Source organism: Falco naumanni, chromosome 9, assembly GCF_017639655.2.
Source record: "Falco naumanni isolate bFalNau1 chromosome 9, bFalNau1.pat, whole genome shotgun sequence".
Lineage (NCBI taxonomy): Eukaryota > Metazoa > Chordata > Aves > Falconiformes > Falconidae > Falco > Falco naumanni.
The window spans coordinates 1,287,152-1,311,882 of NC_054062.1; the positions used below are offsets into that span (position 1 = coordinate 1,287,152).

Here is a 24,731-nt window from a genome sequence, read left to right on the forward strand (position 1 = left end):
AGGGTCACATTCCTAATCCCAAGCCAGGTAGACACTCTGAGGCTGCCAGGAAGCCAGACCCACACGGAGGAAGGATGTACAGTAGTGGTGCTGGCCAGGACAGCGTTAACCAGCCCATAGCCGTTGCATAACCAAGGGCATGGAAGGCACTAGGTCAACGATGTGGAAAAAACAGAATCGCACATACACAAACATAATAAGGCACTCTTTGTATCAGGCCATCCCAGAATGCAGTGGAGCATGTGAACCAGGAGATGAAAGGATATTGTTACAGAGGAAAATGACACTGTCCTGAAAAACAAAACTGAGACTCTCAGCACAGCATGCTGGAAGTTCAGAGCCATGCAGCAGTGCATGTGCCTCACCGGCACTGATGCAGCTGCTGGGCTGGGGAACTCCTGGAGCAGTTTCCTCAACACCGTTAAATCTTAACTAGCAAGTGGTATGTTTGACAGGCAGAAGGGAAAAGAAATATTTGAAGAGATTTAGTTGTGAGCTCCCTAAACCTTCTGTAACAAAGGGCTAGCAAATAGGGAAGGTGACAGAAAGTTGAAGATTACAGGCAAATTCAAAGCTGGTACTGATGCCTCTAAAGACAAACACAATGAAGAGTACTTTTGTTTTTCTGCTCTAATTCCTGGTGTATTAATACAATGTTTCAAAGAGAAAGTTACAGCTTCTTTTGTGCAGAGCTTTAGCACAGCAGTCAGTCACGTCTCATCTAATCTGATCAGGAAGAGATGTTGCACCCCATATTTGGCTAAACCATCCAAGCGTGGAAAGTTTGTGTCACTTCAACACAGAGCTCAGGAGAACAGGGAGAGAAGGTGGAGAAGCAGCAGCTCAGACCTAGCTGTTACTCTGTGCACTACAGTACACTTACTCCTCTGCCCCGGTGATGACAACCGGATGATACAACTGAACAGGGAGCCCCAAACAGTAGCACCATCCTCAGGAAATGCGGTCCTCTGTCAACTGTAGAAGCTGATGGGGAGTCACAGCACAAACCACAGTCACTGCTGCTTGAATCCCAGCTCCCACTGTTCCAAATCAAAACTCTAAACCACAGTCTGCACAAGATACATGATTCAGGGGAGAGCGCAGCAAGATTAGCCTATCTGCTTCCTCCATTCCATTCTCAAAGGGGAACAAGAGCTGATGGCAAGGGAAAGCAAAAGTGTGGGATACAGCAGGAACCTTTCTTCAGCTAAAAAAGGAAGGAAAACACCCACCTAACTTTTCTCGTTCTATCCTCCCTTCTTAAGAATTCTCTTATTGCAAGCGTTTCTCCAGCCCTTGCTGTAGATGTTCCTCTATCTCTTCTAGCCAAGGGCTATGCTGCTTGCTGAATATTCATATTCACCAATAAGGAAAAAAAAACCAGTAAATGTTTATCTCTCAGAGATACACAGGACAGGAGAAAGCCACAGAGGGAGCTACAATCCATCACTGTGACAAAACAGGAGAACAGAGGAGACATGGCATGACCACACCAGCAGAACAACGTGGCACCGGAGTGGCCCAGACCCAGATCCCTCCTCCTCCACCACAGCACTAACTTCTCCGAGGAGATCGACAGAGGACAGAGTGTGGGAGAACCCTCCCGTGACCCACATGGCATGCTGAGGTCAGAAGCTCTTCGCAGGAAGCAGACTCCCAGTATATAGAGGAAGGATCCCTTAACAAAAGGATGTTTTCAGATATAACCTTTCAGAATAGTTTCCTCAGTTTTCCAGCCAGCTGATGGTGTTTCTTCCAGCTCAGAGAGTTTCCGCTTTATCAGTCCTTCCTGTTGGCTTCCACTCTATAACCCCTGACACTGAAGTGACATTAACGTCAAACCAAAAGGTGCGCAAGTCAATGGAAACTCTGTCCTGAGCACAAACAGCTCCATCATTCTCGCTCCCTGCTGATGGGGGACCAGGTAAAGAAGGCATTCCCAAGCTGCATTTTCTTCTACATCTGTTGCTATGATTGGAGAAGTTTTCAGCTTAAAAAGGTGAGGACTCATTGTATAGAATGGGAAAATAATTGCATAGACATATACCACAGATTTCTGGTAGAAACATTAGGAATCTCAAGTCAGTCAGTTCTGCCACAAGGACCTGCCTGGAACAAGCCTGGTCCACAGGGCAAGACTGCAAGGCTTAATCAGCCTGTCTGGTGTGACATCCCTCGTTTCTGAGCTGCCAAAATGCTCAGGTCATCTTCTGCTGAATTCTAGAATGTGTCTGTCTTCTTTACAGGAAACCAAGCAAGGTATCAGCCCAAGAGATGACAGGTACTTGAGATTTGGTCTCCAGTTCTGGGCTGGAGCAACTAGGTCTCTTTCAAAATGCCATTAAATGCAACTGGAGACTGAGTAAGAAGGAAGTAGGTTAGAACATGGCCTGAATAAGAACCCAAGATAACTCTACCATGGAGATGTACCCTCAGGCTTATTTTAATTCTGCATTTCCAAATACTGTGGGAAGCTTGAGGATGGACACTGCAGGAAGAACAAGCTGATGTATTTACTTTGTGTCAGAGGCACGTCTCTTCCTCCAGCTATGCTGCTCTCCCTGGACAGGCAGCTCTGCAGAATGGAGGAATAACCTCCCCCTGCAGTGTGAATTTAGTGAAAGAGAAACTGATGGCCCCAGAGACCATGTCCTAATTAGCAACAAAAAAGGAACAGCACAGGCAGCAACAACTGCTCTCTATCCCACAGCACAGCAGTACATAGGAGTGAGTGCAGCTCACCCTTCAAAGCCAGTTGCCTCCATGGTCTCAGGAAGGATATTGATTAGAAGAAGTTCTTACATGGTTGTGCGTGACGTGAACATCTGTTTATTAGAAACTAGCAGCAGTGACTCATTTTCAAACAAACATGGTTTTGGGCTCTGCGCAAGCTCAACTTCTAAGCCAACATTGTCTCTTAATCCAGCACAAGGAGAAGGGGGTGGCCCATTGTCTCTCTCACAGCACAGGCAAGAAAACAGGGGGGAACAAACCAAAACTAACATCCCTGCTGATCCCTTTGGGTTGTGCCTCAGTGCCTCCTGTGCTTTGGAAGGCAGTGATTTCTGTGGTAGGTTTCTGCCTGTACTCATGAGGCAGCGAGGTGCCTACCCCAGCCACAGCTGGCTGCTGCGTTCTGGAAGAACAGATCTGGAGTCTGTGTTTCTTTATTAGCAAGACACTGCCAGAAGCCAGAGTTCACATCTGACTCAGAACTTCCCCAAAGTTTGAGGACATGCAGATCATCTTCCCAACCCCCTTTCTCAAATCCACATCCAATGCTATCTGGATCCTGTCCCAGCAAGTCCATTTTTTTCAGGAAATCACTTAACTCAGGTTTAAAGTAATAACTAATGACCATCTCTCCAGATTGCTTCATACAGCAGCCACTGGTTTCTAATGGTTGTAAAGCACTAACAGAAGACAAGACCATCATCGCTCTGCCACATTTGCCCTTTCTGTGCTCTTACCTTTGAGTAGGTTTTTCCGCCTTTCAGCTCCTATAAAGGGAGACAAAACAAACAGGAAAAGCTGCTATTATACATGCTGGGGAAACTGGGGGAGAATCGTTACTCAGTCCTGGAATTTTCTCTCAGGATTTCACAAACCTCTGTCTCCCAAGGATTACCACCACCCTGGTTGCTCCCACCCTCCATCAAGCACCCTTGATGGAGAGAGAGGCTCCATTCAAGTCACATTCTGACCCAATCAATCTTTCTTTCCCATCACTGTCCGTGCAATTCTTCTTGCTGCCAAAAAGCAACCAGTAACCAACACCAGTGCGGTGGTGGTACTACTACCTGACAGAAGCAGAAGCTAGATGCTCACCTTACGGACAGATACTCGGCAAATGCAGGGGTCCAGGAGTCCTGTGGCTGGGTTGGCACTCATTTTACACACAAAGGTGAATTTCTTTTTCCAGCGGACACAGTTTTCCTGAACTTCCTCTCTATGAGAATGTAAAAAAAAAAATATTAAAAAATACATTGTCAAATAAAGGTACAAAGCCAAATCAATCCTGACTATTAAGTATCTTTTGTGTTGACTGGCAACTTGGACTGTAAATATCCTCTACAATACAGCTTGGTCCACAAACCTGAAACTGCACCACACAAAGGGGTTATGTTAGCATCAAGCTTGTCACTAGTCAATACAGGTAAAATCCAACTAGGTTACAGGGAAGACTAATCACGTCATCAACAGAATTTGCCTTTAAAATTCTCACAAGTCTCTGACATTTCCTGCTTAGCCGGTTTAGCTCATTCATCGTCCGGCCTGGACAGAGCGAACTTCCATAACTGAACTGGGCTGAAGGTTCTCAAGCTTATCTTCCTACTACAAGGTGCCTGTTTTGTACAGCCTCTGTGCTTTGTGTCCTGGACGGCTTGTCCTTCCCAGGCAGTTATCCTGCCACTTATGCTGGGACTAAGCCAGTGAGGATGGCCAGCTCAAAAGAGGACAAAAGTGCATGTGGAATTGCTCCTGAGTGCACACAGACAGGACCACACCATGCAAATGCTGTGCTTCCAACCACATGGGGGTTTCAGACCACGAAGCAGTCTCAGCCAGGGAGGAGGTGGCTTCCCTCGCATAGCTTCTGAGCGGCCTACCCTGATCTCCAGGGCGAGTGGAGAAGCACACGGCTCCAGCGCAGCCTGAGCCTGCAGGAGGAAGAGAAGTGGCCTTCCTGAGCACAGGAATTGCTTTGGGTATAGCTTTGGTTTCTGCAGAGCCCTCAGGGGAAGCTGGATTGCACCCTTCAAAGGAGGCCGGTTCAAAGGCACCTGGAAAAGGTGTGTGGGTCCTTCCATGGGCTGTGGTTCCCCGCTGAGCCTGTGCAGGACCTGATCCGTTTATGGCTCAGAGCTTGGGCCTCAGCCAATTAAGTTCTCAAAGTAATGAGGCCGGGGGGAGGGAAGGGAAGGCACTTTTGACAGCTGTGAGCTAGCAAGTTTGCATCTTGCTCTTATCTCTTCTCTTAGCACAGGACAAAGGGGCAAGGGCACCTGATAAAATGTTTGCTCTACGAGGGAAAGGGAGGTTTCCCACCATCTGACCCAGGCACCACACAGGCCAAAGAGATCGGTGGCAAAGGGGACAAAGATCAGTCTTGGTACTGCCTCAACTTTCCTCTTAGGAAGAGCCCTGTTGCAGCCTTGAGGTGAGCCCAACAGGACAGACAGCAGGGACTGGATCTTGACCCAAGGGGTCCCCACTAGTCCTCAGCTATTGTGTGGGACCCAAATGGGCTGGCCAAGGCAACCGGAGAACAGAAGAGGAGTAGCTGACAAATAACTGAAACCTGTAACCCTCTGTAATGCAAATAAGGTCTGATCATCCCTGTTTAAAACATGAGAAAGCAGAAGGCAGTAATTCCTTCAAGGCAGTGAACTTAAACTCCTTCCAGATAGAACGAAGGCTAGCTATTGAAATCATTGAAAAGTGAGACATCGAAGTGCCGAAAATACCTTTGAATCTGGGATTAATTCAATATGAGATCTGGTTCTCATCGCTCCACATTGCTCACCCCAGCTCCTTCAGACAGGAGAAGAAACACTCCCAGGGGGATTAAAAAGGCTTTGCCTATAATAAAATATTCACTGAGCCAGCCAAATTAGGCAAGTTAAATTTCAGATGTGAGGTGCCTTAAACCCGACTTAATAGTAGGTATCTCAAATGACCTAAAGGAAGGAAAACTCAGGTACAGATGTAATTCAACAGAATAGGAAAACACTTGCGAACACATGTGCTTCAGAAACACAAGGAAGGTGCATGGGATGCAGAAAACACCAGATATTTTAGCAGCACTAGTTATTTTTAAAAAGAAACTGCTGTTTTCTAGAGAGCAAGGCTAATGCTAATTCTGCTAACACCACCAGAGCTTCAAGCTGAATCCTGGAAGGCAGCTAGAAGTGAACGATCTTCAAATCGGACAGGTTCAACAGCACATTGCTGCAAACCTTCTTCACAAACTCTGCTCAGAGCTCTAATTCCTGTCACAAGTGAATATTTAAGTGACTGAGCTCCAGCTCTTGAACACCCATCGCATGTGCCTAGCTCCCCACAGCTGCTTCGTCAGTAGGACTGACAAAAACTGCCCTTGCATGCGAGTTTCCTTACTCATGAGTTCTCACTTTATCACAATGCGGCTATGATTAAGCATCTGCTGCATGCTGCTAAGTCCAATGAAGGCTAATTACTTCAAAACATGGCAAAAAGTACTGATTGGTAATAAAGAGCTCCTTCATAGCTAATTTGCTGTTAGCATAAGCTCTGCTAACAGACATTCTGCTTCTTATTAAGGATGTATGTTGGCTTTCCAAAACTGCTGTAGATACCATACGGTGCAAGGGATTAGGAAAAGGATTTGGGGGGGTTAAGTTACACACAGCACCGCAAACATGAACCCGAGCTGCAGGTGCATATGTCGCTTGGGGCTTTTTATGTCTTTGGGATACTCTACACAGGGTGGAAAGGAGTTTACAAGATAAAATGCAGAGCTGCTTACCAGTCACAAGTTTCACAATCATTCAATGACTTTCAACTTTCTTTTTTAAAGAGTGGCTTTTAATGGTGGGGGATGGGGCTGTATCATTAGACAAGCAAGTGACAGCACTATTGTTTCAAACTAAACTTTGAAAAATTAGTTCCACATTTCCAAAAGATGGTATGTGGGGAAGCGATGGGCTTTGTCTATCCACCTCCCATCAAGCTATCGTTAGGCTGGTAATTAGAGAACACTAAAATAGGGAAAAACAGCAGACTCAGATGAGGAGCAGTTTTGTATTTAGTCCTAGAATATCCTCTGATGTACAATTAGGAACCATCACACAGAAACCAAGAACACACAAGAAGCATGGTGAGGGCTGCATTGAGAAGGCGTTTCCTTCCATCCTAATCACAAGGCACCTAAAAGCAAAGCAGAAACTAACAGCTTAAAATCAGAAGTGTCTAATTTTAAGTTTTACTCTGTATTTGGAGAGCCAGAAATAGATCAGACCAATGCCTGGTACTAGGTGCCAATTCAACGGGTCTTCAGAAGCTTTATTTTAAAAAAGCTGTCTGTACCATTTTTTGCAAAAAGACTGACTCCCAGAAGGTTGAATCCCTGCCAAGCTAAGCTTTGCCCTCTTTTGACTCAAGACTTATTCAAAGCTGTGTAATTACTCTTCCAGACCTAAATATACTTCCTCAGGATAAACTGATGCAACCCTGTGACAGCTTTTGTGAAAACTGGAGATCCAGAAAGAGCCTCTCAGGGTCTTCCAACCCCGAAGCTGCTCATCTACCTCCAGCTCCTCAACCGGCCAGAAGGTACAGTTTACTGTATCCCCCAGCCACCATCCTACCCCCCTCAAGACAAGATTTACCAGAAGAGCAATTAGATGTTTCACCATAGCATAGTATGAATCCAAGTAATGAGAACGATGCACAGCAATGACCCACCCATTTACCTACTTTTACAGAAGTAGCAGTGTGTTTGGTGAAGCCACCAAGGCCTCTTTAGGTTCAGAGCTCACACAAGCCTTACTGCAGCTCGGGGGACACGCAGAGGAACACACAATGAACAGATTTTAGAGAAGAGATGTTTACCAACTGTGATTTTAGTGCCATGAACAGAGCAGCACTGTTGCAGGAAGCCATAAAGCTCACTATGAATACAAGTTAGCTAAAGCAAACACTTCTAGAAAAAGGCCACGTATACAACCCATGCTATCTTGGGCTACTGTGGGCCTCTCTCCCACATGAAAACCTAGCTAATGAAACACCAGAACAGAGATTAAACATTCTATTTACAGACTCAAAGCTGAGTTGTGCCCAACTGGGTATCATGCTTCAAACACACAACCCACTGAAACAGTTTGGCCTTGCTGAAACATTTAGAAAAGCAGATGTTTCACTCCTTACTTTATGGCAGTAGTCACACATGAGACAGTTAAAAGTACGAAACATCATGAAAGGCCACAGGCTTACAGGACGGCAACAACAAAAGATAGCGTTTTAATGCCAAACATCACAGCAGAGTAACGTGTCTCACTGATATTTCATGCACGGGAGCAGATGTGGGAAAACCTCAGGCTAAATGAGACAGTATATAGATAAGCACTCACAAAGAGCTTCTTATTCAGATTTCCTCCTCCTCATCTACACAAAGGGGGAGGGCAAGCCTTCCCATTTCTGACGCTCAATCCACATGCCTACTGCCCCCCCTCTCTGAGCTGTGGATCTGTGTCAGACCCTTCAAGCAGAACTAATCCTCCTGCCCGCCCCATCGCAGCAGACAGTACTCCGCATCCTCTGTGCTGGTTCACCTCTGCAGGAAGCAGCATCTCGATCTGATAAGGCACAAAAAAGATAACACCATTTTAAAGAGGCCAGCAAGCTAACTCCCAGCTCAGATGCATCGAAGTGTGACAGATTGAAAAGCAGCCCTTCATGGGGCCCTGACACATGCCAGTGGTGGGTCTTTTGAGGAGGAAGGTAACACAACCACAGCAATGCGGGTATAATCCCCTCAGTCATGGAGGGGAATCAACTTATCTCAGCAGATTGTACCCGAAGGGCATTTTCTAACAGCATTTCTTTACACAGCTCTGCTTTCAGCTGCAGAGAACCCACCATTAAGACAGCCTCATCTATTCCCCAGCACTTCTGAAGGCCGAATTAGAGCAGGATCACTGACACTTTCTTAGCTTGGCAAAGTCTGGAACAATCCTGCATTATGCTCCAGAGAAGACAGTTACTATTTTAACCAGGTTATCTAGTGCAAAGCTGTAGGAAAGATCTTTGGGGTAAGGGCAAGGCAGAGTCCCTGAAAGAGTCAGCTTTGAACGAGGTTTAAGATACCCAGGTCAGTAATCAGCATTCACAGCACACCAGAATTTATACCATCCTACTAACAGAGCGGGTCCTGCTACAGGCAGAGGGCCTAATCACTGCCTGTAAAGCATAGAAAATACAAAGGTGGATGAACACATATATATAATAGAAAGTGAGCCTTCATTTAACCATTAGCTGGTTTAGATATATGATCCAGAACCTGCAGGCATTCTCAAATAATGAACTGAGGACAGGGCACTTCCCTGCAGCACATATATTAACAAAAACTGCAGCTCTGAGGCTTTGCAATTCAGATGCCTGGCAAGGAAAGGGAGAGAAATAAACAGTGAACAAGATGCACCACTGGCAGACAGTACACCAAACAGCAGCGTGGGAATGTATCACATTAGTAAAAGCTTAGGGCTGCCATCTTTTGGCATCTTGTCAAGCTCATGCAGGCCAAACAGGTAGAAAGCAGAAGCAAACATGATGCAGCAATAGGTGCTGGGAAGCTCAGTGAAAATGCATCCCAAGAATGAGAGAAGACACACCGTATGCCTCAGGGGAATCCATACAGGATCCTAAAAGCCAGCTGGATACACAAAGCATGGAAATCCAAGGCAGTTTAACCTGGAGGTGTACAAGTGCTTCATGGCAGGTTACTTGCACGGAGGGGTTTTGCCTTCCCTGAGCAGAACAGAAAGGGCTGCAAGTAGTTTTCAACAATAAAGTTACTCTGTTTTGACTGGGCTTACATCACTGACCAGAACAACTGCCAGCCCAAAGAGCTGGACATCTCCCCCACTGCAAACAACCCCGTATTCTCCAGCTGACAAGTGCTGGTTGTTGTGCAGTAGACATTAGCAGTTATGATGGAAAAATGGCTCAGAGACAGATGATGCAGACTGTGTTACTAAGAGAACTAAGCAAGCCTTTGTCATCTGAAACAAGTCTTATTTGGATGTTTCACTGCAAGTGTTTTAAACAAGGGTTCAGCAGTAAGGTCATCACATCTACCACCTACTCACAAAATTAACCTCTAAATTCCCAGCAAACCCATTCCAGTGGCCCATGGTGGAGAAGGATGCCTACCCACAGCTCACTCTTGGCATCAGCTTCCACCTATTAATGTAGCTCTTCATTCACACCAGAGGGGAGATACGTAGGGGCTCTTGAAAGCCAAATTTGAACACCAATGCCTTTAGAATGAAGCATTCATTTACACAACCCAGCATTTTTAGGGGGAACAAGGCAGGCTCCAACACTTCTGGAGGGCTTCATCATGCTTGCTCAGTTCTGCCGCACACCCAGAGATGGAACATACATCCACTCCTGCTGTTTGCTGGCAGCTGCGGAGGAGCGGGAAGAGTGAACAGGGAAGGAAGAGCAGGGGAAAGTCAGCTCAGGAAACTAGATTCCACTTACACAGTTAACAGCACAGCCTACATAATCCCTATTTGACTGGAGAACAGACAAATACAGGAAAAAGTATTAACAGCAGCTACACAGGAAAGAAAAAAAGCTAATGGAAGAAACTTCAGCCTCAGCTGAGAAACCAGGGCAAGGAACGGTCAAGACCATTTCACTGGGGGACAGGGGGCAATGATGACAGTACCAAGTATGTGAAAGGCAGGCGAGGAAAGAACTGGAGCAAAAACAATGGGGCAAGCACAAAATAAAAACAGGATACAAGGAACGATTTAGAAATCCTCCTTAGGAATAAGCTGCTATCTAGCAGGCAAGTGATTGACTTTTTATGGCTTTAACTTTATTTCCAGAAGAAGCCTATTTCCATAGAAGCACAGCTTTTGAACTGCATATTACAGTTCCCTCCAAGGCAGTGATCAATCTTGATAAACGTCCACCAGTACAAGCCAGGGAGTGACAACACCTACTGGAGAAGGGGGGTGGCAGTCAGTCAATCACCAGTGGAAAACCCTCCAGCATCAGCATTCCTAGTTGTGTATTAGCAGCTTCTTTGAAATGCAGTAATTCAGTTATGTCTGGACTCCAGTCACATGCATCCAGACATGTGTCTTTTATAAGTGACAGACATGAAATCCTGCACCTCATGCAGAAAGCAAGAGCTTTCCAGCACAGTCCATCTCATGTCCTCCAGATCACTGCACTGGGTAGCCACACCCTCCAGTACCTCCAGGGCTTCTAAAACCTAGCATTGCTGGTTATTTTAGAAAAAAATATTTCCAGCCATGCCTTCTGTCTAAATCTGAAAACCTTTAAGCTTCTCCTAACATTAACTATGTCAAAAATACTATGAGAAACAATGTAAGTTATTAAAAAATAGCATGCAGCTGGTGACTGAGTGCTACAGCAGACGTTGCATAATGCAATAAAAATTGTGCCAAATGGAGAAAGAAAGTCACAGAATAATGACCCTTTAAAACTTAAGCTATAGAACAAGTCAGATGAGTTTTGGAAGGGTAAGCAAGGGTGGAGCAAGGAGAAGGCAAGGGGAAATAATTCTAACAGACTCGGCTGCGGAGCAGCAAGGAACGTGTGTACATGGCACTTCACAGACAGGACATGCCCAGCAGAGCCAGTCTGCTTTGAGGTATTTAGAATTTACATTCTGTCATCTTGAAGCAGAGAAGAAAAGCTGGACATCAGGAAAACAAGGACAAGAAGGGACTGTAACACTAAATGCTGTGCAATACATCTACTGTTACACGCTGTGCTGAAGACAGACCAACCCAAAGCAGCACATATCCAAGGACTTCTTGCCACATCTACAGAGCACAAGCTCTTTCTGGTTAGAGGCCAGGGACATGTGCCAGGAGCAAAACCAAGCAAAGAACCACCAAACTCTTAAGTGTAAAGAAAGGAATAACAGAATAGATGACTCAGTTACTTAAACAGAAGTCGGTAATAACGTGTGTATTGAACGCTGAAAGACGCATTTGCTTTTTTTGAGCTCTGATCACGCACTGAGTCACCACACCAACTCCTACTTCTATTGTTCTGATAGACTACGTTGGAGCTGGATTAGCCAAGAGCGAACCATGCGCCAGGCTGCCAAGCCCACCAGAAGTGCTTTCCTCTCATACGCAAATCCACGTGGACTTCAGTTACAGAAGAAACAAGAAGAGGTCTGCAGTGTGGGTTTCACTTGAGTCTGCCCAGGTCAGCCACCAGCCACTACACTCAGATTGCTGGACACTGGTGCTGCATTCTCCAGCCTGTCTCAGATGTGTTGTTCCTCTTCCTCCCGTGGTTGCTCCATGCTGCAGAGGACCAGGCTACCTTGCAGTTCACTCCCAGCACACTGTGAAGAACTTTTCTAACTCTGGGCATAAATACCTTTCAGATCTGATTTTCTACAACTGTGACTGCTAAGCAATCATATGTACTCTATGCATAAAACAGGCATGGGGACAACTTAACTAAGAAGGGCTCCTGAATCCTCCAGCCTGGTCAGCTGGAGATACAGAGGATGAGCAAACCCGAGCTGAGAGACCTCCATGTTACTGGGGGGTGAAGGGCACAGAAGCAGGGGGGGTTCAGGCTCATTACCAAGACAATTGCACAGTAAAATCCACAAAAGTTAAAAGGGGGGCAGGGGAGGAAATCCTGACTCCCCCAGGGCCCATTTGCCCTTTAGAGGAATCACAATTCAGACTTCCCCTGTGGTTCTAGCAGACAGAGGAACTAAGGCTTTAGAAGGTCCCAAATGCTTCAGAAAAACTCCGAGGTTTGTTCCATACAGACACTTACAAGGTTAAGGTATATTTACCCACCATATTTCAGGCAATACATGTTTCTGTATCACACTGTAGCTTAGAAAACCTTTTAACTAACGGCAAACCGTAGATGTAAAAATGAAGATTCACCAATTATCCATTGCTGATATATTTATAAACTTTCTTTATCCCATAAGCATCAGCTGTCATTCTGAGAGATTCCAGATTTGCCTTTTGCTGACTAAGTTTAAACCCCTAGTGAAGACGGACCGCAACGTGAACTCTTATCAGGGAAAACCCTGATAATGTCCCTACAACACAGGGTACAAGACACGGCAAAAATCTACGCGTGCCCCACCCCACCCCAACCCCCAAGATGAGAAAAATCAAGACATGGGTCAACTCAGTACTCCAGCACTTTGCTGGTATAGTACATCTGGAAAACGAAAACCCTGAAGGGAATCAACACAAGACTAGGAACAACATCCCTAACGCAAGCGATGTACACAGAGACAAATCTTTTTGCCTCTAAGGCAGATTTATGACATGTGAAGGCATACTGATGCCAGAATAGTTAAGTGACATTTTTTTGCCAATACCAACCCCGTTTCAAGCAGGAAAGTTTGCTAATATAGGCGTACCAGAGAAGTCTTTATAGTGCAAATTAACTTGGCACATGAGGCCAAGTTAATTTCTGGAATAATTTCATTAATACTGTGTGATGTAACATCATTGCAATTTGGCTTGAGCACGCTGAAGAGCCCTTCAGTAAATAAGCTGCCTGAAGTCAATCCTGGTACTAAAAGTAGGTTTAGTTACCCAAGAGGTAACACCCTACCGTGCTCAGACGTGTTCCCCTATGAGTCACTTCTATATGGTATACATTTAGTCAAAACCAATACAATAGTCCAGGAGAAAGCCCTTTATATATTAACAGCAGCTTTTTCATTCCACAATGAATACAGGTGCTTTATGATGGTTCCTTTATTAAGGCACCATTCAGCCATACAAACCAGGTCACTGGTTTTAAGGACAAGGTACAAACATATTCTCCCTGAATCTCTGTCCCCTCCATTAATATCTATCGCTGTTAGGGTTTATCAGGAAAAAGGCTACTCAGCAGAAGAGGTTTGCAAATTAGAAGAGGCTGCCGAGTAAAGCCTGCTTCCCCCTGACTCATCACCGTGCTGGTGGTGACGGGCTGGGATTTCTAGACCCTGCCTGTCCCAACTCTCCCTTCCTTTCTGCCCCAACTCCGGAGCATGTCAGAGCCAGTGTTATGCCAGAGCCAGCAAGAAGGGAGAGACAGAGCAGTAAGAGCTGCTTTTGCTCCTCTGGAGCAAGCTCCAGACAAACAGAATTCTCTAAGACAGACTAGTATCTCACAGTGCAGCTTGTCCCAATCAGAGAAAGGTAATTTCATAAATTACATCTTGATTAAAAGCAGAACACGGGAGAGCTCTGCATTTTGCAATAGCAGTTGGTGCTGGTTAAGCCCCTGGGAGATGTTAGCATAGGCTCCCACTGCTCCGCTGCCAGGAGCGGGCTTCTGAGGAACTGAGAGTTTTTACCTTCTCTGTGGCTGTCACTACAAGCTGTACTCAGACACATTTCCTTCAGTCTCCCCTACTGAGAGCAAATGGCATTGGAGATGCATATGCCTCACTTCTAGGGGGAAGACAACATGCAGATTAGTTTTGAAGAACAGGGGTACTTGCACAGAAAGCAGGAAAACCCACTGCTATAAACCTACATCAGAAACAGACCTTAAAAAGAACAGTGGCCAGAGTGCGATCAGCCACTCCCTGTACAGCAGGAAAAGGGTATTCAACAAAGAAGAAAGGCAGCAAATGTAAGAAGCAGTTTTAGAAAAAATGCTTCTCCATAACATGGCTTTCCTTGTGCAAGGAGCACTGCAGGCTACTGAAGGCATAAAGATGAGCTGCACTGCACTTGAAAGGAATTCAACATTTATACAGATGCAATTGCTTTGTGTTACCTAAGTATGAGATAAAACGTAACAGGCTGCTGATAGAAGCCAGGAAACAGCTTTTCTGCAGAGGGCTTACTGCATAATCTGTAACAGAGGCAAGTGGACTACCTCTGAACAGCCTTTATTGCTTAGACTGGAAACAGGACACCGCACTAGCTGGGGCTGACCTGGTACAGCAAACCTACGTCAAAGCATGAATGCTATTGTTCCGTTCCAGGCAATGGAGCATTAAAAGATCTGGAAACATAGCTGAATTACAGATATCCTAGATTCCTCCCTCATATTCTGTGACATGCAGGCACAGTCTAGGTGATAATGGGAAGAACAGGGACTAGCAAGAGAAACAGAAAAAGCACAGTGAAAAACACAACCAAGCTGGCAACCCTCTTCCCAGCCTCTACACATCCGAGCAAAAATCCACTGAAAACCCCACCCAACCTCACCTTTGTTGTTTCAAGGGTGGATAAAGCCTGAAAGTCTGATACAAGGCTGGGGAAAAAAAGTAATTTTCTAAGCCTGAGTTTTTCCAGACAAGCTTTTCCTTCCCCCTCTCCTGGCCATTTGCATTTTTATTTTGATGAGCGATACTACCCCTTAAGAACTGGAAACAAAAGTGACCAGATAGAGAACAAGGCAACTGGAAACCTTTGGCAGGGTTCGCTCTGGGCTCTCTGTTTTGTACTCCTCACACTCACAACTTGCATTTCAGGAGGAATGGAAACTCTGGCAGCAGGCAGGAGCACAGGTAGGCATGTGCTGACCGGTCTTTCATATGGCAGCTGGCTGAGGGAGTCTGTTGATCATTAACCCAATATCCATTAGTGAAACATCTTGCCACAGTCATTTCATACGAAGTTTTATTCTGGACGCAAAATGGAGGTATGTGACTACCCCACAATGAAACCCCGAGGCCACATCCCTTTCATGGGATTTCCTGTTATGGGTTCCTTGATTTGGTTTTCCATTGCAAAGCCAGACTGGAGCATAATGCTTGGTAATTTCTGAAAGGCACTGAACAAGATCTTAAATTTCTACATTTGGTACACTGCCTCACTGAGGCAAACATGCAGCTCTAGGAAGTGGCAATCCCAAAAGAAATTTTTCTAGCTTTAGTTGTTCATTTCAGAGAGCACATTTCAGGCTAGTTACCAACCACGTGCAGGGGTGATGGTCTCTGTAGGTCTGTAAAGCTCCTTTGCTAATTAGCACTGCAGCTTTCTAGCCCTTCCAGGACAGTGAATCCATATACTCTCCTCCTCCCTCCCATGTAAGCACCCTCTGTGCTTTCAGGTTGAACAGACAGGGTTCATTTCTTATTTAGAATAAAGCATGCAGCAGTGTAAGTATTTTTAGCTCCAGTCCCATCTCCTACTACAACATGGGACCTCCTTCGAGGCCTCCTCTCACCAATGAGTTGTGATAAATTCAGCCAAAGGAAAGGCATAATCCTGCTCTCTTGCCAGTTCAGCTACTTACTGTCTGCAGGGAAAGCATCCATTATACTGACTGTATATGCTATTGCTTATCTCAAACATCCTGTCTCTTCACTTGCCTCCTCCCAATCCTCTAGTTTCCATGTGCTTCCTCTTAATTTTCTTCCTCATCCCCATAACCCCGTCTTATTTCCTCAATCTTTTCCTCATCAGCCTTATCAATTGAACTACACAGGAGACCCACGAGAAGCACGTGAAAATGACATCCATGAAGATCAGCAATTTTGAATCACGCAGAACAATTCCCTTTCTTGCTCATCAGATTAAAAATACACCAAACAAGGCGGCTGTTCATCCAGTGAACACAGCCACAACCGTTTGTCTAGTGGGAAGCGCCTTTCAAACCCAGGGACTAAACTGAGATGCTGAGTACCACCGTACGATACGACAGACATCACAATGCCAAGTATGGAGTTACAATAGCGATGTGTATCGTGTCTCCCAGCAAGTGCACTTGGCATAGTATGAATAAACTGCAAGAAAAAAAAAAAGGCCTCTCATCATGCAGCGTAAGCAGTTGGTACTGGGATGGGGTAACACATCCAGCCACCTGAAGTAACACCTGAAATAATCACCTTTACAGCATGGATTACTGAAACAAGGTCACAGGCCATTACAGAAGAAACAAGCGGATCCAAATGTTGGTCCAGGGCACTCCTAAAGGCTTATGTTTTATTACATAATAAGCTACAAAATAATTCCTGACCAGTTTCAGAGCAGGCTGCAAGCCCAGCACAAAGCTGGCAGCCCACAGAGGATGCAGAGCATATCCTGTTTGCCAGAGCCACATCCATCTGTCCTTGCATGGATGAGACCTTACAGATCTGAGCACAGGTGGATGCTGCAAGAGCTCACCATCCCTCTCTGTCACGCTTGCAAGCATACAGACTTGCCTTGAAGTAAGGGAGGTTTCTGATCTGAGGGAGACAGGAGGTTCTTGCCTGAAACACTACCAGATATAGTTTCCTGCAATAAAATAATAATAAAGAATAAATCTGTACCTGCCTCATTTATCTAGAGACTGGTACCAGAACAACTTGCCAGCGGCAACTTATGGCCTATTAAAATACCAACCACTGTGCAGTCAGACCACAGGCTCCTGAAGGCACGCGTGAATTCCTCAGAAATACAGCTACAAAGCTAGAGTCAACACTGATGGCAGCTCAAGAGCACAAAAATAAACAGACTGGAAGCCATTTACGTTTCCCCCTGTATTTCAGAAATAAATACATGTCTTAAGAGGTGCGGGAGGCACCCTCTCCTACCTCTCCTTGTCCTCAGCCAGAGCTGATGGTATTGCCATGCTGCAAATGAGGTGGGCCACCGGGCCCCAGTCTCAAAGTAGAACATTAATTTCCAATGAGTAATTTTTTGAGCCATGGGCTGCTTAAGTCATGCAGATAAGGCTGTTGCTAAGAGTTAGCCGTCAAAGCAATGCTAGTTCAGAATCTGTGATGAGGGGGAAGTTTGAAAGCCGGCTGTATCTGAACGTATTTACTGATGCTGTACACACAGCGTATCAGTTACAGGGCTTTAGATTACAGCTTCTGGTCAACAAAGCAGCCCCTGCCTGAGCAACAGCAGTCAGAGCATGAACAGAGACTGTTCTTTACTCAACAGGATACAGCCCCCACGGCAGGCAAGTTTTAATGTAATTCTGCTCGTCTTGCGACAGACTCCAATGCAGCAACCGGCAACAGGAAGAGGAGGCAAGTCTGACACAAAGTAAAATCAACCCACCCCAAAGCCTCTGCCATCAGACCCTGCAGGTGTAGCAGCCAGAGCACAGAAAAGGCGACAGAAATGCTCTGTAAACTCAAGACCTCACGGTGCTGTATCACTTCTGCACTTTTTCCAATAGCTCCACTTGCCAGAAGTCAAACCTCATCCAGGCTGCTGCTTTCACAACTTTCACCTACATTTAGCTACACCGTTGGAATGAAACCCCTTTTTCTCATCTTTACTGTCTAGTGTCTGTATTTATTTCAGAACACAAGCAATGCAGGTACCATGCCTTAATATTATCCTGAAACAGGTTATGTTTTATTACAAATCATTTCTAGAGGCTGTATTCAAATGCCTTCTCCATTAACACCCCCAGCCCGTTCCTGAAGGTGCAGCTAGGAAAGAAGCATGTTTGCATGTGAAGCTGCTCTAAAGCCTTAAAACTCACTCTCTTGATCTGTATATTAGGGATATAAATATACATAGGGAAGGTCTACGTTTTCAGATGTTTGTAACAAAAGCACTTTTAAAATATGCTATCACACCATGTGCACCATCAGAGGATAGAGCCAAGCATGCATCATCCTAAAACATGGAACTAGGAGAACGGTTTAGAGCAGGGGTCCTCAAACTTTTTAACCAGGGGGCCGGCGCGGATGAAATGGCAGGCAGTCATCTGCGGCTGCTTGGTTTCCCCCCTCAACCCCCGGCTGGGGGGGGGGTGTTCTGTAAATACCGAGGGCCGGATAGAGGATTGAGGACCCTGGGGGGGCTGTATCCGGCCCGTGGGCTGTAGTTTGAGGACCCCTGGTTTAGAGCCACAACCGAGTTCCTTCCTTTACTAAACCATGGCAAGCCCACTCGAGTCAAGAGGCAGAACTCAGCCAGCGATCCTCTCCTTTCACTGCAGCAAGTTTTCTTCCCTCTTGAAGACACTGACTCTAGAAGAAACTATTTCGTTACCTAACCCTTCTTTTAAGGCACACACTGGTGAAGGTTTAGATCTCAACTGGGCCGAATCAGTTCTTTAGTCTTTGATTAACCAAACAATTAACAAATTCCCAGTCTGAAAGAGCCAAATGTGGTGAACCTAGTTACCTGAATGATCCTGTAGCATCAGACACAGTGACTATTATGTAAAGACAGTGAATTAGTAGATTTCTCTCACCACTGAGAACTGCATTTTAGAGGTGGTTACGACTTACACCTCCTTTCACAAAAGTTTCTGAATCACCAGCCTTGTGTTAGCAGGGCAATGCTTCTCACTCTTTATTTATGTCCTTCAGAAATGAGAAAGTCGCGTATACCGCTAAGACATAATGATGCCTTGCATCCCACCAGCTGAAGAAAGCAAGTAGCTTTAGGTCTGTACCTACATAGAGACGAAAAAGCCACACTTAACACAAAAGCTGACCTCAGTCCACAGGGAGCTAGGTATCAGTATGAGGCATCTCCTCAAATATCAGTGTTTCCTTTGGCTTTCTGGGTGCAGCTTTACAGACAGACACACACACACAAAAAGCATGTAGTGTGGGAAGTGGCCTTTCACATTCACTTAATTAAAAATTGCATGGCTAAGAACACTCTCTGTTCAGGCTACAGTACTGAAATACTGCAAGGCCAGATCACCCTAACAGGGTCAGCTCTTAATGGATTGAGCCTGCATGTAAACAGCTGCCGGGCTGCAGGAGACAAACTATGTTCTTTGGTTCAAACTGGTGCAGGAGTGCCAGCATCAGAAAGCTGAAATGCTGCATGTGCTTGGGAAAGCACGGTCCCAAAGGAATTATGGCCTGAGGTGCCTCCAGAAGACAATGAGGAAGGTGGGAAATGTCCTCAGAGTTGCTCAACTCATGCACAACAGTCTTTCCTCTAAAGTCAGCCGGGGCTTTCAGAGTACAATCCCCTCCTTCAAATCCAGGAATACCAGAATGAAACTGTTGGCACACCAATAGAACTATGTAGGATGAAGTGTCAGGAGTCTGTGGATAACACCTGGCTTTCCACTTCCTTCACATCATGCACCGGTAACGCTCGCTGCCAACATGCAGCCAGAAATCAATCAGCACTGAGGTAAAGAGCATCTGGCTGTCACTCAACATTAACTGACACTGTAAGCGGAGAGGAGTGGGTGGAAATTTAATCAAGCCTTCCTCGTCTATGATACCCAAAGATGTACATGTACATACTACATCAGCTTGTAGTTTAGGCACTCGTTTGGACATCCAGGCTCCTGCCTGTGTTGATCCATAGATCCAAAACCTCCCGATGAGCTTATTGTATCATCTCTCTAGGAACAAAGATGTGCACTCCCCCAAAAAGCTTCAAACATACAAAACGCAGCAGCCCATCTGCTTCACAAAAACTGTTGCCATGAATACATCCCTACTGCTCTGTGCCTGCTATTTTTAAAGATACTTGGGAGGCAACCGAATTCACTGGCAGTTGTGCTATTTAAGTATCTGGATTAATACCATTCAAGGAATATATTGGTACTTTTCGGTGGGGAAATAGTGCACCTGCCTGGCCTACACCTGGCTCAGGTGCATTTTCAGAAGACCAGCTTCTGTAATCCAATGGCAGGGCAATAAACCACAGACAATAGATGCTTTTCACGCAGAGTACTCTAAAATGAAACAGGTGACATCCTCAGAAGCCCCACCAGTGTGTAAGGAGATTTTACAAAGCAGAAAGGACAAACAAAAGGATATTTACAGCTGCAACTTTGTCACTAAAATACCCATGGTTTAATGCAAGGTCTGAGCACAGCAAGCGTGGAAAAAGGGCACCTGCCTCCAAGGAAAAAAAACCCCAAAACAAAAACACCAACCGGAAAACCAGAGAGGCAGATCCCCAAAGCTGAATGTGCTGACAGGACCTGGACCTTTTCCAGTGTGCCTTGAATTCCTAAGAGCGTTAAGTCTTGATGCATTTCAGACAAGTTCTCCTCCAGCCAGGCTGCTTTGTCCCAGCCTGGGCAGCAGAGGTGTGAGCAGCTCACAGCCTGAGAGGGGGTCCTGGCCCGGGGTGTGCCCCACCAGACCCACAGCGGCAGGCTGCAGCAGGTACACGCAGCCCAGGCTGAAGTGGACTTGGGACCAGGATGGGCAACAGCTAGCAGTACAGCCTCCCACTTCTGCTCTGCTCACAGGTCAAATTAACCCAGTGCCACCTAGCAACTCACTGGATATATACCTCATATCCCCACCTCTTGCCACAGACATGCACAAGCTGCCAAGTAAGTTTATTGTAAATAATCTGAAAAAAAAAAATCTGTCTCTGGAGATTCTTACATTTTCAGGCAACACTCTTTCTTCCACATCATAGGTCACTTAACTGATGAAAAAGTGACTTAGTGTGTCCTATGAAAGGCTCCTACACCTACTTATCCCCCCTGTGTACAGACTCCAAACATCATGGGACACCTTGTTCAGATCAGCTTGCTGACAACTCACGGGCAGAACCAGCTACTGGTTTGCTCGATCACAACTATGTACCTCCTATTGCCACAGACTGCTGAAGAAGCCCAAATCGATTGCAAAGCAAACACCAGATTTTTTTTACATAAGCAGCTCACATAAGGTGACCTGACAGACATTACAACCTCAAACGCAATCATTTTTGGAAGCAGTGGGTTTCAGAGACACAATCACAGATCTTAAATAACATACAGACTTCTAACACAACATGGATGCAGTATGTCCTTCCCTTTAATCTTTTCCCAGATCGAAGGAGTATGAAAAAGGTCATGGAAATGACTAGAGGAGCACAGAACAGAGCCAAGGCATGACCTAGGAGCCTCTCCGCACAGTAACTCTTCTCCTCAGCGTTCCTGGAAATTCATCCCTCCTGGGGTTTCTCTAACTGCAACTGGGGAAAATATTTGGAAAAGGTCAAATGACTCAATACCACTGAGACCTGAAACTTTTCAAGCAGGAACAGGTTTCCATGTGCTTTCAGTTAGAGTACAGACAGGTTAGGGGAAAAGCGGCAAACACAACAGCCTACTTCCCCTTCGCTCATTTATAAGTAATCGAGCTGGTTGAGAGTAATGTATGCGTTTGGTTTAAATTACAGACGATTTTGCTGCTGGAACACATCTGCACTGCACCGCACTGAGCAAACTGCTGAAGCTCAGCCAGCTCAGAAAACAACTCAGTACAATCCAAACGGCTGGCAGCATCAGCAAACCCCAGTGACAGCTCTTAGAAGCTGCTTTCAGGGATGACAAGGAGAGGAAGATCGACATTTGTCAGCACAGGCTTTTCCTGAGACATCCTCCAGTTCAACTCATTTCACTATGACTCCAGGAAGCAGAGGGGTTAATTTGTTTCCAAGTTCACATACTGTTTGAATTCCTTAGATAAGCTGCTTCCATCAAACCCAAGGATCTAGCCTCAGGGGAGAACACTGTAAGGAAAAGCTCTTTTGATAGATTTTCTTCAAAAGAGAAATTAATTCAAAGTCCATTTTTGGAGGTGTTCCACACCCACGGCTTCTACAGACTTCAAATGAGGTTGCATCATGCCTCTGGAAGAAAAACCAAGCTTTAAGCAATGCCCTACCACTTCTATTTGCCAGACAGAAATGTTTTACGCTTACCCAGTAAAATCTCTCCTGAGAAAGCTCAGTGTACAGCACCCCAAAGAGGAAAACCAGACCAAAACAGGCTTTAGCTTTGGGATAAAGCAGTTAACAGCTAGCACAAACTAATCTTGTACCTTTAAAACTGAGCAGTCACTCAGGAAAGCAAAAAAACAAGTTTTGAAAGCCACTGAAGGCTTCCTTCACATCTTGAGGCAGAAAGAAAGCAAGTCTGGGCTGTTATGGAATTCACGTTTGCATACTGCTGGTGATAAGCTATGTACACAGTTGGAAACAAAGCAAGTTTTTATTAGCAATTAGTAGCAGGAGTGGGGAGAGACCTGCCTGAAGGAGTCAGAGAAATGCCAATACATGATGGCAGAACAATCTTCTAAGACGTGCAGCAGAACAATTCCAATATGACAGATTACATAAAAAAAGAAAATACTGCAGCTGTAAACTTGGAGATGCAATGGTATCAGTTTAAGGAGATAAACCGTGTCTTTAACACTGACAGCTTTGACTCTAGGCAGCAGATTTCCCTTGCACAGCAATTTGCAATGCAAAGCAAGCTACTTCCACTCTTACTAAGAGCAATAATTCAGAATCAAAGGGGGAAAGCAAAGTTGGGAAGGGTTGATTTGCTTAGATACAGTTTCCTGCAGAGTTGAGTTTCAAGTCAGGCATGAAAACAATATAGCATAGGATCTGAAATAGTGCATGAGAACTTGGGCAAGGAAGTGGGGAAGGGACGATTTCATCCACAAACCCCAATCCCTTTCAGAGGGGTGAACTCCCGCTCCCTCCCCACATCTCTGAAAAATTCAATCCAGCTCTGATCAGCCAACACCACCCAGGTTCAGAGCTCTCCAGCTATGTACTTCCCCTGCTCCGGAGAATGATGTGGCATGTGGGGCCCTACAACAGAACTATTAAAATACCATCAAGGGGCAGGCAAATGGTAGCCATATGCTAAACTGCTCAAGTGAAGAATAACCAGGGAAAGAAACACAGCCAGGAAGCAAATCTGCAACAGCTTCTTACCTGGTAGATAAGCTAGCAAAGTCTCCTCCATCTAGCAGCCTGATTTTGCAGAACAGAACCCCATTCACAAAGGGGACAGCAGTCAGCTCTTCTAGAGTGAAACTTGTCTGAAACTTGAATTTCTTCTTCTTCATCAGGAAAGCCATGGGCAAATTCAGCATGGAAAGCCCAGGAATTCCAAACAAGTTCAGGGAGGAGCGGCTCAAAACACACACAGACAAGCAGAGGAACGGCACTCGTTCCGGGAGCGCAAGCAGGGAGTAAATTCCAGTTCAGTTACAACGACGGCCCAGCTTCAAACGCACAATTCTCTTCTCTTTGGTGGTCGGATCTGGCTGTGGGATCATCGCCACGGCAGTCTTCAGGTGAGGAGGAAGAGGTCAGATTAAATCTCTGCAACATCTCCAAGGGAAAAGGGAGGGAGAGAAGTCTGTCTCAGCTCCAGACCAGCCGGAGCTGTCCCAGTTACAGGCTGCAGTGCTCTGACTTCAGCACAACCCCTCCAGAAAGCATCTCTTGTGAGAAGTCATCTTGAGTCTCTGAAGAAGCCTTAAGTCTGCGGGCAGCACATTCAGAGAGCTTCCAGTTTCTACCTCCTCTTGTGCAACTGCTTGATGCAGGTCTTCGGGTCAGCCTTTGGGAGGGAAATGAGTAAATCAGTCCCAGCCAGTCTTGGGCTCCTCCTCCTCCTCTAAAACCTGTTTGGATGGGTAATATTCAGTCCAGGCTCATACCAGTCTTAAGAGGTATGGCCCCAATTAGCCTGGCCCCAACATCCTCTTTCCCCTTCTTGCCTACAGCAAGCTTCACTGTTGTCATCCCCCTTATAATTTCTGTTTTGCAAAGCAGCTAATAAAAATCAGCTCTATTTTCACCCATCATCTTTAGAAGCAGTTTATAAAGTAAGCTCAGTCTAACAGGTAGTCTAACAAGAGCCATCTCAAGATATGCAAAAATCTGTTTCTTTTCTGTATTTCCAACCAGCTCTAAGTGTTAGCACCTGTATCTTATAAACGGAGAAAGCAGCACAGGGAGCGGGGGAGGCAGTCTGATCCATATTACACAGTGTAACAACCGAATCAGGTCATCTGGCTGTCCAATAGCCAGGCCCACCGAATACGTTGCCTTCGCCCAGCATCAGGTCCACACCAAGCCCTACCCTGCACAGGACAGTTTTGGGGCTGGAGATGGTAATTTCATTACACAATTACGAAACACCTAAGCCAGGGAGGCAAAAGATAATTAGCATCTAAAAGGGGCGAGGTTATGAACACCCGGCAGTAAACAATCCTCGCCGATACTAACCATTACTGACTGCAAACCAACGCAGGCAGAGCTCCGGGGTGCGTGTTACAGCCCCTCTCCCGCTCAGGC

General features: G+C 45.7%; 1 protein-coding gene across 5 annotated transcripts in view; it reads right to left on the reverse strand.

Annotated features, from left to right (window-relative positions):
- FAM102A (family with sequence similarity 102 member A) overlaps window positions 1-24,731 on the reverse strand; it is a 38,644-nt gene that overhangs the window by 13,058 nt on the left and 855 nt on the right. For 3 of the 5 annotated variants that reach the window (XM_040606335.1, XM_040606330.1, XM_040606334.1), the window contains exons 2-4: window positions 23,358-23,991; window positions 3,829-3,949; window positions 3,471-3,500 (exon numbers count right to left, since the gene is read on the reverse strand). In XM_040606335.1, coding sequence (XP_040462269.1) covers window positions 3,471-3,500; window positions 3,829-3,949; window positions 23,358-23,518 — 312 coding nt within the window. In that variant the 5' untranslated portion in view covers window positions 23,519-23,991. Of the gene's footprint in view, window positions 1-3,470; window positions 3,501-3,828; window positions 3,950-23,357; window positions 24,056-24,731 lie in introns of all 5 variants that reach the window. The other 2 variants (XM_040606333.1, XM_040606331.1) reach the window with 1 other exon arrangement.